Below are 16,742 nucleotides of genomic sequence, written 5' to 3' on the forward strand. Positions count from 1 at the left end.
TGGTGCCAGAGGCGGGGCTGCCAGCTGAGGGGGCTGGAGGGAATGCCTTGCTATATGCACTTGACTGTGGTCCCTTTGGCAGCAGGGCAAACCCTAGCCTCTCTGTGCCCTGGGACCAGCAGGACAGGGGTCCCTGGGAGCTGGTTGGAAATGCAGAGCTCCGGCTGTCCTGACCTGCTGACCAAGAGCCTGCGTTCCCACGGCTCTAGGATAACCTGTAGTTCGTTAGCGTGCGCACTGGGTTTCGGGTAGAAGGGTCTCCGGGAGGGAGCACACCTCAGAGGCTGCTCGTACACCGAGTCCAGGGCAGGGGGTGCAGGGCTAGCAAGGTTTTCCCATAGCTTTGGGGTCTGGCACCCGGGGAGGGAGGGGCTGCGGGTGCCCTTGCTGGCCTTCAGGGCCTGGGCGGGGGGGGGGGGGGGGGGGGGGTAGACCACGTGAGTTTCCTCTGCAGGCCCCCGGGTGGCCTGCCTGGGATGCAGGTGGTGGCCGCCACACGTTGGGAGGAGGGACAGAGTCTGGGGAGCTGGAGATTGGGGTGTTGTCAGCACGTGGGGGGACTTGCAGCCAGGGAACAGTGGGCCTCTCATGGGCGTGTGTGGGAGGGGCAGGTGGGGTCACTGCAGGACTCCAGGGTGCAGGGGTGGCGGCTGTCCGGGAGGGAAAGACAGTGCAGAGGACGTGAACGGTTCTGTTTCCCCTGCTGGTCACTGCCTTTGAGCCTGTGCCCGCATCTTTGAAGTGGATCTGCCTCGGGGTGGGCCTCACACACAGCGGGGGGACTGCAGCACGCTCTGCCGGCTCCTTGCAGACGTGTTTGGATCGAGAAGGAGAGCATCAACTCAGTAGCCATCAGTGACACCCCGGAGGACCTCCACCAGAGGGTGCTGGTGGCCGCGTCCCTCTCTGTCAACGCAACCGGTGAGCTCTTCTCCCTCCCGCCCCACCTTAGTCACTGGGGTCCCTCTGTCCTGCAGGTCCGGATGGATGGGTGCACCTGGGCTGGCTCCCGCAGGACTGGCTGGGCAGGTGTTAGGAAGGGAGCCCCACCCCCCCTTTTTATACAAGTGTGCAGAAATGGGCTCCTTGCTCCCTCGTGCCCTCGCTCCACCTCGCTGGGCTACGAAGGGGGACAAGCCCAAGTTCTCAGTCCTGGTCAGATCAGACAGCCAAGAGACGGTCTTGGGGTTGAACGTGGTGAAGAGGCGTCTGTCTGCAGGGTGTTGTGGGAATGGACAGCAGGGACACCTTGCTGTCAGGGTGTGTGGGGGCAGGCTAGCACAGTAGGGGTTGTGGGGCTGGGGTTGGGGGGTGGCCTGCATGGTGTGAGCCACCCTGGGGGCCTTGCCGCCCCCTCCCGTCTGACAGGGTCCACCCTGCTGCTGAGAGAGACCTCCCTGCTGCCGCATGCCCCCGGGCTGCCGGCCCTGCTCAGCATGCTGTTTGCCCCCGTGATGGAGCTACGGTATGCACAGCTGTCGGGAGGTGGGGGCCAGTGGGGGGGCGACTGCAGCACCCTGGCTGCTGACGGGCCCCGCCCTGTGCTGGGTCAGGGCCTCTGCGAGTGTTGATGCGTCTGCTTGGACTTGCTCAGAAGGAGGCTCGGAGAGCTTGCGAGGGGACAGCAGGGGACACGCAGGGTCCCACAGGAGCTCGGTGAGCTGTGGTCAAGGAGACGGGGAAATGGGGCGCGGCCCGAGGCCCAGACGGGAGAGGGCAGCTTTGCTGCTGTGGGTGGGCTGTGGGTGTGGCTCAGTTTCCTTCCTAAACGAACATGATCATTTTTAGAAACTTAGTATGTTTATTTTCATTGTTCTCATATGTGTATGTTTTATTTTGTTCTTAGATTTTTGTCACGCCACACCCTTTTTCACAAACACAGGCATTTTCCTATTCTTACGACATCTCTGTCACAGTCCATTTAAATTGCACATGACGCTGACCCAGGTGCACAGGCCCTCGACTCTGACCCGCCCTTCCCCGGCCTCGGCACCGGGGTCTGGCTTCTCTGGCTCTGGCTTCTCTGGCTGTGCCGCAGTGGCATGACCCACGCCTCCGAGAATACAGCCTCCCGAGCCCTCCTGGGAGGTGGCGGTGCAGGCTCAGCCTCTGCACACGGTCCTCTCCCAGCCGGTGTCGCCCGCAGTGGAGGAGGACGTGCTGGGAACACACGCAGACCGCTCTCTGGTGGCCTCTGACAACCAGCTTGCCTCTTCTGCCAGACCAAGCTCCTGCCTCCACTCTCTTCTTTCACGTCGAAGCTTGAGGATGCGAGTAATAGTGTGTCGTTTCTAAGTCTCCAGGGCACGGCTAGTTCAGTTGTAGACACGCAGCAGTTCTGGGGTAGCTGGTGCTTAGAATGCCATCTTCCAGGAAGAAAAGCTTCGTAGGGACGGTGGCAGCTCGGCTCAGCGCTCCTGCTGCTGGCTTGAAGAGCCATCGCGGGACCGCTCTCGGGCGGTGGCTGCAGGCCCATGGGCCTGGGGGTCTTCGCCCAGACGCTGCCTCCCCTTGGCCAAGTGGGGTTTTTTGATGTGCGGGGCCTCCCTTTCACCCAGACGCCCAGCCTCCTGCGGCCAGTCGGCGCAGATGGGCCCAGGGCTGGTTGCAGGTCAGGTGCGCTTGCAGAGACAGCTTGTCCTCGTGAGCCCGCAGCGCCCTTCCACCTGTGACCCACCTCTTGGTGCCCACCTGCAAGGCCGCGGTCTGCTGGGGGTGGCTACTCTGGGCGTGTCACCACCCTGTCGCAGTGCAGGTGAGTGGGAGGAAGGAACATAAGTGAAGACGGGAGTTGAACTCTCAGCGTTCACACGGCAGGGGGAGGTCCCTGTGGCCCTCTGCTGGCAGGCAGAGGCCATTGTCCCCTGTTGCCTGGCCGGGGCGACCCAGCTGCTGTGTGACTTCTCGCCCTCCCCAGTGAGGCGGGACATGGAGCCTCCCTCCATGCTCTGCCTGTCAACTCAGTCCCTCCGCCTGACCCAGGCTGCTACCCTGTGCTGGCCGCTGTCCCACCCCGCTGTTCTGCTCATGGTCCCCGTTGGGCTGGCCTCAGGGCCTGAGGGGGGTGTCCCTGTGAGAGGGACATGCGGGGAGCAGCAGGGCCAGGGAGACGCCCCCAGGGGCCAGGGCTGCAGGGCTTGGTCCAGCTTCGAAAAGCAAGTGACCTGTGGGCTGGGATCTTTCCAAACCGCAAAGGTCCTGTCGGGCAGAATGGTTGAAAATGACCTGAGAGTGGATGTGAAGGGGACCTTCACTGTTGGTTTTCTGTTCCTGTGGCTGCGGTGGTCGCCCCAACCGCCCTTGGTCATACTGTGGGCAAGAGATGGGCCCCGGGGACAGCCGGTCTCTGTGGTGTCTGAGTCTCCAGCAGGAACACCTATGGGCTGGAAGCTGAGTCCAGCTGGAGCCTCAGTGTCCCCCACCCCAGGGGTGTCCTGAGGTGGCCTCTGTGTGGGCCACATGGGCTTCCTCACTGCCTGGTGGTGGCTGTCCTAAGAGGGAGCCCGCCGGAAGCTGTGTCACCTGTCAGTGCTGGCCCCCGCCCGAGGCGTATGCCCTGCGATGGCACGGTCTCTGCTCCTCCTGGGCCCCAGGCGCAGGACTGCAGCTCCCGCTTCTCCCTGGAAGTGTCCACCTGCCCTGGAGGGACAGCAGGAAGGGTAGGGGCTACCGGTGTCGCAGTCTTCGGAGGCTGCCGTTGCCACACTGCCTGAGCCGGTGGCGGGGTGTTCACATCCCAGCATCGCAGCAGCACGTGTCTCGATGCGTGCGCCGTGGTCTCGGGGACACGGGTCCTTTCAGGTGGTGGGTGTGGGAGGGGCCAGCATGTTAAGAAAGGGACACTCAAGCCTGGGGGGCAGGCAGTGGCAGCAGACGGGCATGGGCCTGCGCTCGCCCAGCTGCATCCTCCCTGACCCGAGGCCCTTCTGTGGACAAGGCTGTCCCCGACTCAGGACGGCCGGGATGCGGGCATCCTGGCAGGGAGTTCTCCGCACGTGCCATCAGCTCCAGGGCCGAGGGTGACGTGCAGCCGGTCTTCGCGGGGCGGCCTGAGTGGGGTTTGGAAGCATCTGGAGGCCCTGACAACTGGTGCCGCTCAGCACTTTGCCCGCGGACACCGCTCGCCGCAGGCCCCCCAGCAGCTTCCTGATGTGGGCATTTCCGATCGAATGCCGCGTCTTTGTAAGAAGCGGGTTCCTTGTTTGCTTGTCTAGATGGTTCTAGGACGTCAGCTCGCAGTGCCAGTTCTCGTCCTGTTGCCTGCATTCTAAACCTCGTGGTCTGGAGCGGGCAGTGGGGCTGGCCTGGGGTGCCCCGGCCCGGTGGGCTCCCGTGGGCGGCTCGCTCCGCCCCTCTCGCGGTTTCCGCAGTGTTCAGTGTGAGCAGGCACATCGTGGCGGGGCTGTTGTCTCCGTGGCCGCAGTGACTGTGTCCTAGGTTCACGTGAGAGTCGACCCTGTGCTCTGGTCACCGTCACTGGTGGGAGGTTTGGAGCAGGTGGGCAGAGTCACTGCCCTAGTGTGGGTCGGTTCCAGGCCGGGTCTCCTGGGACTGTCCTCACTGGCGAGCGGGGCGGGCACTGAGGAAGTGGCTCATGTTCCTGACCTCGAAGAGCCCTGGCCACTGCTGGGCTGTGGAACGGTTTCCGGTCATGTAACCAGAAACAGTGAGTTACACTTGGTCAGTAATGGGCCGGGGGGTGGTTACTGCCTAAAGAGCTGTGTGACTGTCTGGTGCGGGAAGCCCTCCGCACCGAGTGTGAGCGTCAGCTGTGAGTCTCCGCTCCGAGCTGAGGCAGAGCGGCTCTTCTCTGTTCCCATCCCAGGGAAAGAGAAGTGTGTCTGTGTGTCTTTAGGGCTGAGAAGGAAACTCTGGTTTTGCCTCGATTATTCCATCAAAGCTGTTGATCTAGGTGGCAGGAGAAGGTCTCAGATGATTAAGAGTCAAAGAAAATTAGCAAAGTACTTTCAAAGGTATTCAGTGTTAATGTCTCCTTATGATGATTTGTTGAGTCCTTGACGGGCCATAGCACCGGCATTTAAACTCACACCGGAACAGGGGAAGCGCTGGGGTGGAGTGGTTTCCGCTGGGGGAGCCGGGCTGTCAAGGGGCCTGGAGGGGAGCGGGGGGCACGAGCACGTGGCTTGAGACAATGTGGAGGAGCCGGCAGAGACGGAACTGGGCCTCGGCTGGTAGGGCCTGGTGTGCAAAATGCCAGAGGAGGCCACAGACGCCCCTGAGCAGGGCAGCAAGGCGAGTGGGTGTGTGGGAAGCCGACGCTCACTGTGGGAAGTGGGCTGGAGAACGCAGGAGGAGGTGTGGACTTGTTGGAGAGCAGGCAGAGGGGGGCCTGGACAGGTGGCAGCATGGACAGGCGGAGGGGAGCACAGGCCTGGGGAGATGAGGGACATGCGCCAGTGCTCAGGGTGTGCCCGCTGCTGTGTGTAAGGTGTGCGGTTTCAGGTGGGACGGTGTGTACATGCCGTGTGAGCGCTCACTAAGTGCCGGGCCTTGTCTCTCAAATCGCGAACGTGTGGGAAGAACTCAGGGGGCAGAAAACCACACAGCCAGAAAAATTTCTTACATTGTCTCGTCTGCCGCCGTGAGAGTTAGGACCCTGAAGAGGGGAGCAGCACAACTGCACGCACTCCGTTAATTCTAACGTAGTAGAACCGGGGATGAGTTGCTGTACTGGGGCCAGCAGAGCTTAGGCCGGCTCCGTGTGCTTTACGATGGTGGCCGGCCGACTCTGGCGTGTTAACTCTTCTCGAACTTTCCGTCTAGGGTCGATCGGGCCGGGAAGTGCTACACGGGGGTCCTCTGCGGCCTGGGGTGGAGCCCAGCCACGGGCGCCCCCGTCCTGCCGGAGCACGACATGGAGCTGGCGTTCGACGTGCAGCTCAGCGTGGAGGACATTGTGGAGGTGAGGCCGCGCGTCCCCAGGCGGCGGGCGTTCTGCTCCTGGTCCTGCTGCTGGGACACCCGCCCACCCACACGCTCAGACGGGCCCTGGGGGGGCTCGGGACCCCCGCGCAGCCCCTCTCATAGAGCTGTGTGCTGCTCCCCGGCTGCTCCCCGGTGTCTCCTGCCACAGTGAGTGCTCCTGGCTGGCGGACTGAGCACCTGGATGGCTGTGGGTCTCTCACCTGGTCTCCTTCCAGGGCAGGCCCGTGTTGCTGGTTCATGTCAGGGAAGCAGGGCCAGGTCCTGCCCCGCCGTCCTCCAGGGCAGAGCACAGGGCCCGCGCTGCTGGGGAGGGGAGGCCTCGGAACCTGCAGCAGGCAGACCAGCGATTCCACAGCTTCCGAGCCTGACAGTGAGGCACTCGGGCTGTCGCTCTGTGCGCTCTCTGTGCTCGGGTTTCGTCGTCCTCGTGGTTCCGTTCTCTGGCACTTTGGAAGGCTTTGTTTAGCTGATCCCTCACTGCACACGCTATGACAAGCGCTGCTCCAGAACTCCTCTGTCTTCCGTGAGGTCCCCGGAGGTGGTGTGCCTGCATGGAGCGGGGCTGTGCCGCTGCGGGAGGCGCCGGGTCCTGACCGCACAGGGCCCTTCCTGCGGGGCCAGGGCCAGGTCTCTGCACAGGGTCCTGTTGACTTGAGCTGACTGCTCTGCCACGTGGGGAGTGTCAGGCTTACAAATAGTCCTCAGGTAACAGACGGAATTGGCAAAATTTAAGCTGTAAAACTTCCAGAAGTACGTGCAGGAGAAAATCCGTGTGACCTTGGACCTGACGAGAGCTCGGTCTGTGAGGAAGAATGGGCTAGTTAGGCCTGGTCGGACTCCAGAGTGGTTGCTCTGCAAGGGGCCCTGAGAGGGAGAAACTGAGCTGCACACGAGATCTGATGGAGGCCTTCCACCCGCAGTGGTAAAGAGCTCTAAGGCTCTGTGTGTGAGACAAGCAGCTGAACTAGAGTACGGTGGCAGTGAACACGTGACACGGTGCTCAAGGCCAAACATCGCTGGGAAAAGGCCAGCTGAAACCACCACGACCCACCCACGCTCACCTGCGCGGACCCCTGAGCCCCAGACAGCTGACAGCGACCACACGGCGAGGGCTGGTGCCGAGGCACTCTGCCCATTGCTGCTGGGGACGCAGAGCGGGAGGCTCTTTCGGAAGAGAAGGCTGTTGAAAGTTAAACACACACCTGCACGAGACCCTGCTAAGTGTTGATTCACGAGACTTGAAACTGGCATCCACGTGAAACCCGTGTGGGACGGCTGGCCGAAGCACGCAAGAGTTCCTGTTGCCGAACCCAGAAACAGCCCGGCCATCCTTCCACCCGGGTGGGGGAGCCTGGCGGCCGAACCGTGGGCCCACTTCAGCGGGAAGGAGGGTGACCGGTGCCGTGAGGGAGAGAAGCCTGGCCGGGCCTCCACACTTTAGGATTCTGCTCACGTGACTTCCTGGCAGCACTGAACTCGGACAGACACAGACCAGTAGTCAAGGGGCAGGGGCGTGACCGACAGCACAGAGCGAAGCAGCGGCCTGCGTGGTGCCTGGCGGCAGGTGCACGAGTGTTCATTTGTCAGACCTGTGGACAGTCCTGTGGAGGAGGCAGAACCCCAGTGTGTGTGGTTGGCACCTCCCCCTCCCCCAACCAGGGACAACTGCACTGCTGTGGACGGGGAGGGAGGGGCTTTGGAAGGGTGGGCTGGAGCCAGTGAGGCGGCCGCCCTGAGGGTCCACACCAACACCTGCTGTGCTTGGCGGAGAGCCAGCTGGTCCCAGGACAGCTTTTTGTGTGCCTGCGGCGGAACACGTAGCTGGTGGTGGGAGCGGGCGTCTTGTCTTTGGATCGGTGGGAGGGCAGCTGAAGGGCCTCTGTGCGCGCAAGAGTCCTGCCAGCATGTGCCAGCGAGCCCGGGGGCCTGGGGCGCAGACCGCGGTTTCTGCTAGTCTCGTTCAGCAAAAGGGACCAGGGCTCCTAGAGTCCGTGGTGGCCAGACTGGGCAGGGAGAGGCCAGGGTGAGCCTGGGGCTGCTTGTGCCGGAAAGTGAGGACCGGCTCAAAAACCGGGGCGGGGGTGGGGGCTGTGACAAATACACCATGGGAATGGGGGGCAGGCAGACCAGGGCAGCGCCCGAGCGCCGTCTGTCCTTCTGTCCGTCTGTGCATCCGTCCATGCCGCTTTTCCGGGAATGCTTGGACCAGATTCCGGGTGGCAAGCCCTGGGGCAAGGCGCTCCTCAGGCCCCCTGCAGGTGTCACGCAGCGAGGGGAGTGTGCGATCTGGGTGGACTGGAGGGGGTCCACCCACGGCCGACTAGGCTAAAGTTTAAGGGAGAGGTTCAAAAAGGGTGCTGGCTACAAAGTCAGAAACTTACTTGCTGGCTTTTAATTTTTCCTTTGTTACTGTCTCTGCAGTTACAATACTGGTGATTGATGTGGCTTGTCTTAATGATCTGCCCGAGGTCTTATCACTGGCCCCGTGAACTCCAGATGCTCCTGAGTTGCTCAGCTGTGCAGCCGTGTGTGGTCCAGCAGGGCCCTGAGCGCCTCTGTTGCGTCTGTTACAGATCAATATTCTCAGGGCCGCGATTAACAAGCTCGTGTGTGACGGACCGAACGGGTCCAGATGCCTTGGGCCGGAGAGAGTCTCGCAGCTGCAGGACAATGCCCGGCAGAAGCTTTTAGGGTGAGTGTGAGATGCTGTGGGTCCCTCCGCCCCCCACCCCAGGAGAGCCGGACGCTGTGGGAACGTCACTGGGCAGCAGGCGGCCTCAGCCATGTGCCCGGTGCAGGCACCGGCCCGTTGCGCAGCAGCTGCTCCTGCCCAGGGTGCCCTTGGCCCTGGGCCGGCACTCTCGGGCATCCTCACGTGGGCTAGTTCGAGGCAAACGGGACACAGGCATCCTTGCAGAGAGCATGGCCGGGCCTAGGGAAGCCACTGGGAGCACGGTGCCCACTGGCAGGGGCCGGGGAGAGAGGGGTCTGCAGGCTGAGAGCCCAGCTTCCTTGGGAACGGGGCTGGGAAAAAGCATCCTGACCCTCCATCCCTGACCGGGTGCCCCATGGCCAGACTCAGGCGGATCTGGGGCCAGAAGCCCAGGCCAGCCTGGCCAGCTCAGAGGAGGTGGGGAGGGCCCGTGGTCTTCAGGAACAGGGGCTCCCGGGGCATCCAGGCCTGCCAGCCCGCCACCTCACAGCTCCCCATGGCAGCTCCTTCCCAAGTCGGGGTCCGGAGCTGCAGGGACCGGAGCTGTGTGAGAGCAGGTGGCGCCAACGCCAGGGTGACTTTCTGCTCCACTCTGGGTGGGCTCTCCAGCGTTGTGGGCAGGGCTCATTTAGTTTTCTCTCCCTGATGTTCTTCGTAAAAGTGCTTCTGCGTGAACCTGTGTGGTACCTGCGGGCGCGGGCCCAGTCGGTGTGCGTGTGCGAGGCGGACAGCCCAGGCCCTGTCACAGCCAGTGCTGCCAACCCTGCACGGGGAGGTGCCCAGCTGTCACGGATGAGAGGCAGAGCCCCCAGCTCCGCTCCCCAGTGCTGACCCGGGACGAGGGCCTCCCCTGCAGTGTCTGCGTCCGCGTGTAAGCGGGAGGAAGTGCCCTGTGGTCGCAGCAGCGCTGTGTTCTGACCTCGCGGACTTAGGGGGGCTGCAGTTCTGGGGGACAGCACGCAGGGGTCAGTGTTCCTGGAAAGACCACAGCGGCGTTTCCAGTCACTGACACATCACTAGGATGACTTAATTCTCTTTCTTGAAATTGTAGTTTGTTCTGTCAGTTGAAGCCAAGAGAGAGAATTGTCCCCAGGTGGCACGAGAGGCCGTACGAGTGGGACCAGGTGAGTGAGCAGTGGGCAGGAGGGACGGGAGGCCAGGGGCGGCCCTGCCGTTGGCGAGGGCGCGTGGACCGGACAGGCTGTTGTGGACAGTACACCTGCGTCACGCCACGGCCCTGTGGGATGGGCGCAGCGGGCAGGGTCTGGCCCGCTTTGGCTGTCCTTGCAGCCTGCGGGGCTGCCACAAGGACACTCCGTCCACGGGGCAGCTCACGCAGCAGCAGTTTGGGGGCCAGGGCAGGTGGGTTCTGGCACGGACCCTGTTCCTGGCTGGTGGAGGGCTACCGTCCTGCTGTGTGTCAGGAGAAAAAGCTCCTGTCACCTCCTCTTGTAAGGGTGTGCACCCTGTCTCCGGGACCCCTCACGACCTCCTCTGGCCCTGGTCCCCATCCTGGCAGCATCTCAGTGGGGGTCGGTGCCTCGGCGTGTGCGCCTGGGGACACGGTTCAGCCCACAGCAGCGTGGACTGCGGGGGTGGGGGGGGCCCTCGCGTGCCGTCTCGTTCCCTCTCTGTGAGGTGAGAAACCTGAATGAACTGTGACTTCTGGGAAAGGGACGGGTCCGGGGAGGCTCTTAAGCTTTAATTCTAGAGACAGGGACGTCCTCAGAGGTAAAGCTGCTGACGGCAGTTCCTCCTCCCTCCGCCGTTCAGTGAGTGTGTCCTCCCAGCCCGGGGCAGAAGGCTGCCTGTGCGGCGTCGTGCCCGCTCTCTGTGCCCAGGGTGGCTCCCCTCCTCGGTGCCCTCGGGACTCGTCCTAGACCCAGCTCAGCGGTGACAGCTCTGCAGGGTGGTGGCAGGGCGGGGCCAGCCCCCTGTCCTGCAGGCTCCAGTGTTGGAAGCTAAGAGCAGGATTGTGTTTGGAGGCTGGTGCTCTAGGAAACCAGCTGAGAGAGCCTGTGATGGAGCCACGGCCCTGCCCACAGCGAGGGGTGTGGGGCCTGCTGAGCAGGGATCGTGGGGGCGTCCAGTGAGTGCAGAGACGACCGGCCAGATCTGAAGGGTGAAGTGCTGGGAGAGCAGCGAGGCGTCCTGCAGACCGTTTGGAACGCTCAGCGCTGTCTGCGTTTAATTTCCTGTGTTCATTTTGTCTCCCTCTGTGTCCCGGTGCCGAGCCTGACATGCCCCTCTGTCCCTTAGGTGGACCCGAAGCTGGTCATGGAGCAGGCGGAGCGGGAGGGCAGCCGAGGGAAGGACGCCTCACTCTACCAGCTGCACAGGCCCGTCGTGCTCAGCCCCTAGCGCCGCTGCCGCGGCCCCGCCTGCAGCGTCCCGTGCCAGTTCCCACCCGCCCGCTGCGTCTGCAGCACCTGGAGCTCTGGCCGGGGCTGGACAGAGGGCTTTCTTCGGTGGGACAGGCTGGAAGGCAGAGTCTTTTCCAGAACCGAAGGTCACTGTGTCGAGCGCCTGGGGGCCGCTCTGAATGACCTCACTGAGCCAAGAGCCAGGTCTGCCACGAGCTTCCCAGGGTGGCCCCAGGCCAGGGCACCTGTGCATTCTCTCTGTCACCGCGACTTCGCCAGCCGCCCACTTGCCACACGGGGGCACGTCTGTGTGGCAGAACCACATGGGATCCTCTGGTTCTTTCCTCATGAGGGAAAGTGTCTAATTTTGGTCAAACTAAGTTCAGTTTTGTATGCTTTAGGTTTTTACTTATTAAAATTCTTAGTCTGCAGTTTGGGAACCAGAGAGATTACCTGGCAACTAGTATACCTATTAAGATAATAAAAGCACTAGACAATAAGAGCAATAAGAACTTAAGTTCCTGTTTCTGACCGTTTGTAGTCAGGAGGCTGAAATGTATTTTGCTCCAAAAGCCCAGATTTGCAAACCCGACGAAGGAGCAGAGACCTCTTTTCAAAGTCGGCTCCTGTGGAGGACAGAGCCAGGAACCGTGGCAACGGGAGAGGCCGAGCTGGTGAGGAAGCCCACACAGCACACACACTGCGGGGTCCCCGAGACCACCTCTGGCCCTGGTGCTGCCTGGGGGCCTGGCAGGCAGAGGCCACACCGTGGGGGTGGAGTGTGGCCAGCAACACGCAGCCCTGTCAGTGCAGGGGGGACCCAGACGAGGGCCGGGGGGGCCGGGGTGCGCTCCTGGAAGGCCATGCCCATGGCCCACACAGCAGGTCCAGGCAGTTGGCGTTCCGGCCCTGGCTCGGCACGAGCCACGCTATGTGAGCAGTTCAGGCACACGGAGCTGCCTCATCAGGGAACGGCAGGAGCCCCCCTGATGCCCGCCAAGGGCCAGCCTCATGAGTGGGCCTGCTGCCGCACCCCTCGTCTGCACGACCTCGGGGACCCTCTGCTGGGATAGGGTGCAGTGGACCCCGAGCAGCACAGGCGGAACCTGCCTGGGCCGCGGACTTGCCGGCGCCTGTTCTCCAACCGTGGCTGGAAGTCTGTGGGTACCGAGGCCTTATTGCGTGCTGCTGTATGCAGCCTGGGCATCTGTGGGTTTCGGGGTCCCATGGGCGGGGAGCCGGGCGGGGTCCTAGCACCACTTCACTCAGAAACTGAGGGTCAGCTAGGGCTCGGGGGCATCAAAATCACAAGCAGGTGTCAGGCTGCATGCGTGAGGTCAGTGCCCCTAGCCCCGCGCCCGCCCGCTGGGCTTTGGCAAGGCTCCTGGGTAGGAGCCAGAGATACAAAGCCACCACTGTTCTCCAGTGTGGCCGCAGGGACCTAGGAGACGTTCTGTGTGGTGACAGGTGTTTCCAAGGAAGGGCGTAGGGCTGCGCCCGCCTGAGGAGACTTCTCCCCGAGATGCAGCCAGGTCAGGTCACTACCCAGGTGAATACAGTTCCCCTTAGGGCCTCAGGGAGGTGTCTTTCTGGAACTGGATAAAAATGCCTTAAATGTGTGTGGACGGGTGAGCTGTCGGGCCTGTTCACGGAGACTGGGAGTGGGCGCTGTGGGAGCAGACACGAACATGGGTGACTGTGCGGCAGCAGGAGGCACCACAGCCGAGCCAGGAGGGTTGAGAAAATGCTCGTGATGCAGGTGATGAAGGCTGGACAGCGACCCGTGGAGCCCTTCCCCGGGGTTTTTGGAGAAGAGTGTGGCCGGGGCCCCGGAGAAAACAAATTCTCATAGCCCAGGGACACGGAGCGTCCCAGCTCCTCTGCAGGGAAGGGACTGGAAGGCCACGAGGGGGCCGCACCGTTTGTTGAGGGGGCGTGGAGGGAGAACACTGTCTGTTGTGGGTAAAATCGCAAGTGTTTAGCTTCCTTGGAAAGCAGACCAGCAGCCTCGGTGAGCGCTGGAAGCAGCCCCCACCCCCGGCTCTGCTGAGTGAGGACAGCGGTGCTGCCCGCCCAGGGGGTCCCATGTCCCCCTTGGGACCGGGTGGCCCTGTGAGGGGACTTGGGAACTGCTGGCCCCTGGAGGGGCTTCTCAAGCAGGGTGGCTGGGAGCAGGACGACGCGGAAACGTGCCCTTCGTCTTTTAAAGACCTGCCCCCCACCCCCCTCGCCCCCCACAACGTACAAACTTCATGTGTGTTGGTGCCTTTCTGGAGGGGATGCAGAGCACAGAGGGACATGGGGGAGGACATGCTCCCCATAGTGACCTCCGTCACCTGGGTGGAGATGTTGGGTGGGTCCTTTCAGGCATCTTTCTGGCGACTTCCCTGGAACACAGACCTGATGGCAGGATCTTCCGCAGCCATCTTCAGCTTGGAGAGGGCGTGATGGTGGGAGCCCCCCATGCACAGTGGCAGAATTTGGGTCCTCTCAACCATGGTGCCACACCCCCAGCCCATCCCCGGACTGCCTGCCGCCAGACGGACCGCTTGTGAGAGGAATTCCCTTTGAAAAGCCTCTTGTTTTTGGTCTGTGTTACAGGCAGTGAAAAACGTAGATGCTGTTTGATATAGTATAAACTTTTATTTTTTTAAGATTTTATTTATTTTAGAGGGGAAGGGAGGGAGAAAGGGAGAGAAACATCAGTGTGTAGTTGCTTCTCAAGCACCACCTACTGGGGACCTGGCCTGCAACCCAGGCATGTGCCCTGACTGGGAATTGAACCGGCGACCCTTTGGTTCACAGGCTGGTGCTCAATCCACTGAGCCACACCAGCCAGGGCTGATACAGTATATACTTTCTAAAAAGTAAAAGAATACACATTCGATTGACTGCTCGGTTGCAGAAGAAGCATTAAAAATCCCAAGAAGGATCCCAGGCAGATGGAAGTGTCTGTGCGTCTGAGCTCAGGGCACCTGCCTGAACTCAGAGCAGCCCGGCCACTGGCACAGCTCCCTGAGGGCCCAGGCTTCCTCGTGAAGGAAGCATGGCGGTTTCCAGGTCACCTGCGTTCGGGGGACGGTCCTCTCTACCGTGAAGGTGCCCCTCTGCTGCCAGCTCACAGAAGACGCGCGACCCAGTCCCGACGGCAAGTGAGGACCCAGGCGCCAGCGCAGGGCCGAGTGTGGCACGCCCGTGCGGACGACAGGTGCAGAGGTGCCCGGCGTGCCCTGGGTTGTGCTCTGTGCTCGCCTCATATCGAAGAAGTTGTCACGGAACGTTCACTGGAGAGGGTATTTTTAAGTAAAACAGAAAAGTGGTACAGGGTGGAAAGGCAGCGGGCTTCCTTTGGAGGAATCCTTGAGGCTGTGCCTTTGAAGACCTGGAGTTAGAAACTGCAGAGCATCTCTTTCGTGAAACCTTTCAGGACGAGCTCCTTGTGCTCGGGTGTCAGTAGACAGTGCGTGTGCAGGGAGCGTGACCGTCCTGGTGGGTGGAGCGACATCAGCGACAGGGACACACTGCCACCTAGCCCTCGTCCCCCAGAACTGCAGTGTTCGCCTCTGCGGCAGCACCAAAAGTTTGCTCCTGTGGCTTGCAAACTGCCAATCAGGGAAAACTTTGTACATGGGGCGGGGAGAAAAGTTGGAAACATTGATGAGAAATCTTGACAGAGCAGAACTTAGGTCTTTGTAGAAGCACGTTAACAAACTACCTGGAGAATTGTTACATGTTTGCATATTATTGGTTGGTGGTTTATTCTGGAGTGACTTTTAGTTCAATGTAAAATTGAGAGACGCCAGCAGGGCTTCCTGGGTCCCCCCCTTTTTCATGCAGCTCTGAATCAAAGCTTCTCTCCCCCTTTTCAAGTCGTGTGAAGTCTAGTCGCACAAGGCCTCATCACAGCTCTGATCCCCGACGCACCCATGCCACTCAGCCACCTCCGTTAGCCCGCAGCTGGCTGCCGCCCAAACTCACGGGGAACAGGGTCCCGCAGCATATTCTCCTTCCTGCCAGCTGCTCTCAAGCCACACCGGGTTTCTGGGCTTCGTTTCCTCCCCGCCCTCCTGCTGAAGGGCTTTGCACTTGCCCTCGGTTGGGCCCACTGTGAATGGAGCTGCTGGAGCAAGTCTTTCCAGACGTGTTTTCACTGGTTAGCACCAAGAGAGGTGGGATTACTGGGTCCGCCAGAAGGGGGCGGTGTAACTTCATAGGAAACCAGCTTATCTTCCAAAGTGACAGTGGTGCGTTTGCTCCCGGCTAGTTGGAGCCTTTCCACTCCGCCCCCAGCCCACCCTGTGTGGCCCCTGGTCATGCTGAGCCTGCAGACTCTGCTGCGTTCCCGGGGATGCAATGCCAGGCTTTGCTGGCAGAGGGCACTGCAGCGGGGGTGGGGGTCCCCCAGCCTCTGCACCATCCCTGGTCATGTAGTTGTGGGAGGTCTTTGTTCATTCAGGATACAAGTCCTTTGTCATATGTTTTTGTGGACATTTTTTCCTCGTCCATCTTGCCTGTTGTGGGAAAACAGAATTTACCATCCTACACATTTTTTGTTTTTTCACACTGTTGCGTCCTTGGATGCACAAATTTTAAGTTTGATGTCCCAGTTGTCTACTTTTGCTTATGTTGCCTGTGCTTCTGGTGCCACATCCAGTAAGTCACCCCCAAGTCCGTTGTGGGAGCCCTGGGCACAGCCGGCTGCAAACCGACGCGTTCTGAGCGGAGCCAGAAGCAGCCCCTGGAAGATGCCCAACCAACCCCCGGGTCTCGCAGTTTGGCAGCGGGAACCTGGTGGAGCCAGCACACCCCAGGGAGCGGGGCCGCTTCTAGGCTGGCACAGGAGTCTGTCGGCTGTGGGTGGCCAGTGGGATGTTCAGGGGTGGCTCCCAAAGAGGGACTGTGGCCAGGGCCCAGGCCCATGCTGGGGCCCTCAGGGAGAAGCCGGGCTGGGGGACTGACACAGGCAACCGAGTGGGGCTGCAGCCCAGCACACAGAAGGGCTGACGGGGCTGGGAGGGCGGAGCTGTGCCCCCACAGTCCCGTGTTCTGGCCCTGGCCCTGGCCCTGGCCCTCCGGGTGCCACTGGGCTTGGAGATGGCGTTCATGTGAGTGGGTCTGAGTCCAGCCTGGCAGGCGACCTTGGAAGACAGGGTTTAGCCCAACATGGGGGCCCCATGCAGAAGGAAGGCCGCCTGGGGGGACGCCAAGGAGAGAGGCCTCAGGAGCAGCTGGGCTTGCCCTTGCTGGGCCTCGGATGTCCTGGACGGAGACCGTGTCGTATAAGCAGCCGGTCTGCAATCTCGTTACCGTGGCCCCCACTGTACTGACTGCATTTACTTGAGAGCAGAAGAACCTTACCGTGTCACCAGTGCCAAAGTCACTTGCATGGAGTCAAAATCAGACGAAAAGGGGGCTCTTTCTAGAGACGATGCCAGTCTCCGGAGCACGTTGCGGACCCCCATGCCATCCCCTGCAGCCTCAGGGCGCTGGTGCCCAGACAGGGACACGGGGTCCAGGTCTGTCCACATTGAGCCTGCACCGGGGCTTTCATTGTGGGCTCTCGCCCTGGAGGTTCAGGCCCTTATGAATGGGGTGCAAGGGGTGTCCGGGGTCTCTGCCCACCCTCGGCCACCCCGAGGAGTGGACACCGAGGCAGGGCAGCAGTGCTGGCTCTGCTGGGACGCTGGCGTCTGGCGGGCACCTGGGAGCCGAGGGTGGCG

General features: G+C 61.7%; 1 protein-coding gene across 1 annotated transcript in view; it reads left to right on the top strand.

Moving 5' to 3' along the window:
* TDRD9 (tudor domain containing 9) overlaps positions 1-11,469 on the top strand; it is a 61,684-nt gene extending 50,215 nt beyond the window's left edge. Inside the window, exons 31-36 of the mRNA XM_024568108.4 lie at positions 812-921; positions 1,369-1,465; positions 5,785-5,923; positions 8,520-8,638; positions 9,711-9,783; positions 10,919-11,469. Of these exons, the coding sequence (XP_024423876.3) occupies positions 812-921; positions 1,369-1,465; positions 5,785-5,923; positions 8,520-8,638; positions 9,711-9,783; positions 10,919-11,020 (640 nt within the window). The 3' untranslated portion in view covers positions 11,021-11,469. The remainder of the gene's footprint in view (positions 1-811; positions 922-1,368; positions 1,466-5,784; positions 5,924-8,519; positions 8,639-9,710; positions 9,784-10,918) is intronic.
* Positions 11,470-16,742: the final 5,273 nt, after the last annotated feature.

Source organism: Desmodus rotundus, chromosome 7 (assembly GCF_022682495.2).
Source record: "Desmodus rotundus isolate HL8 chromosome 7, HLdesRot8A.1, whole genome shotgun sequence".
NCBI lineage: Eukaryota > Metazoa > Chordata > Mammalia > Chiroptera > Phyllostomidae > Desmodus > Desmodus rotundus.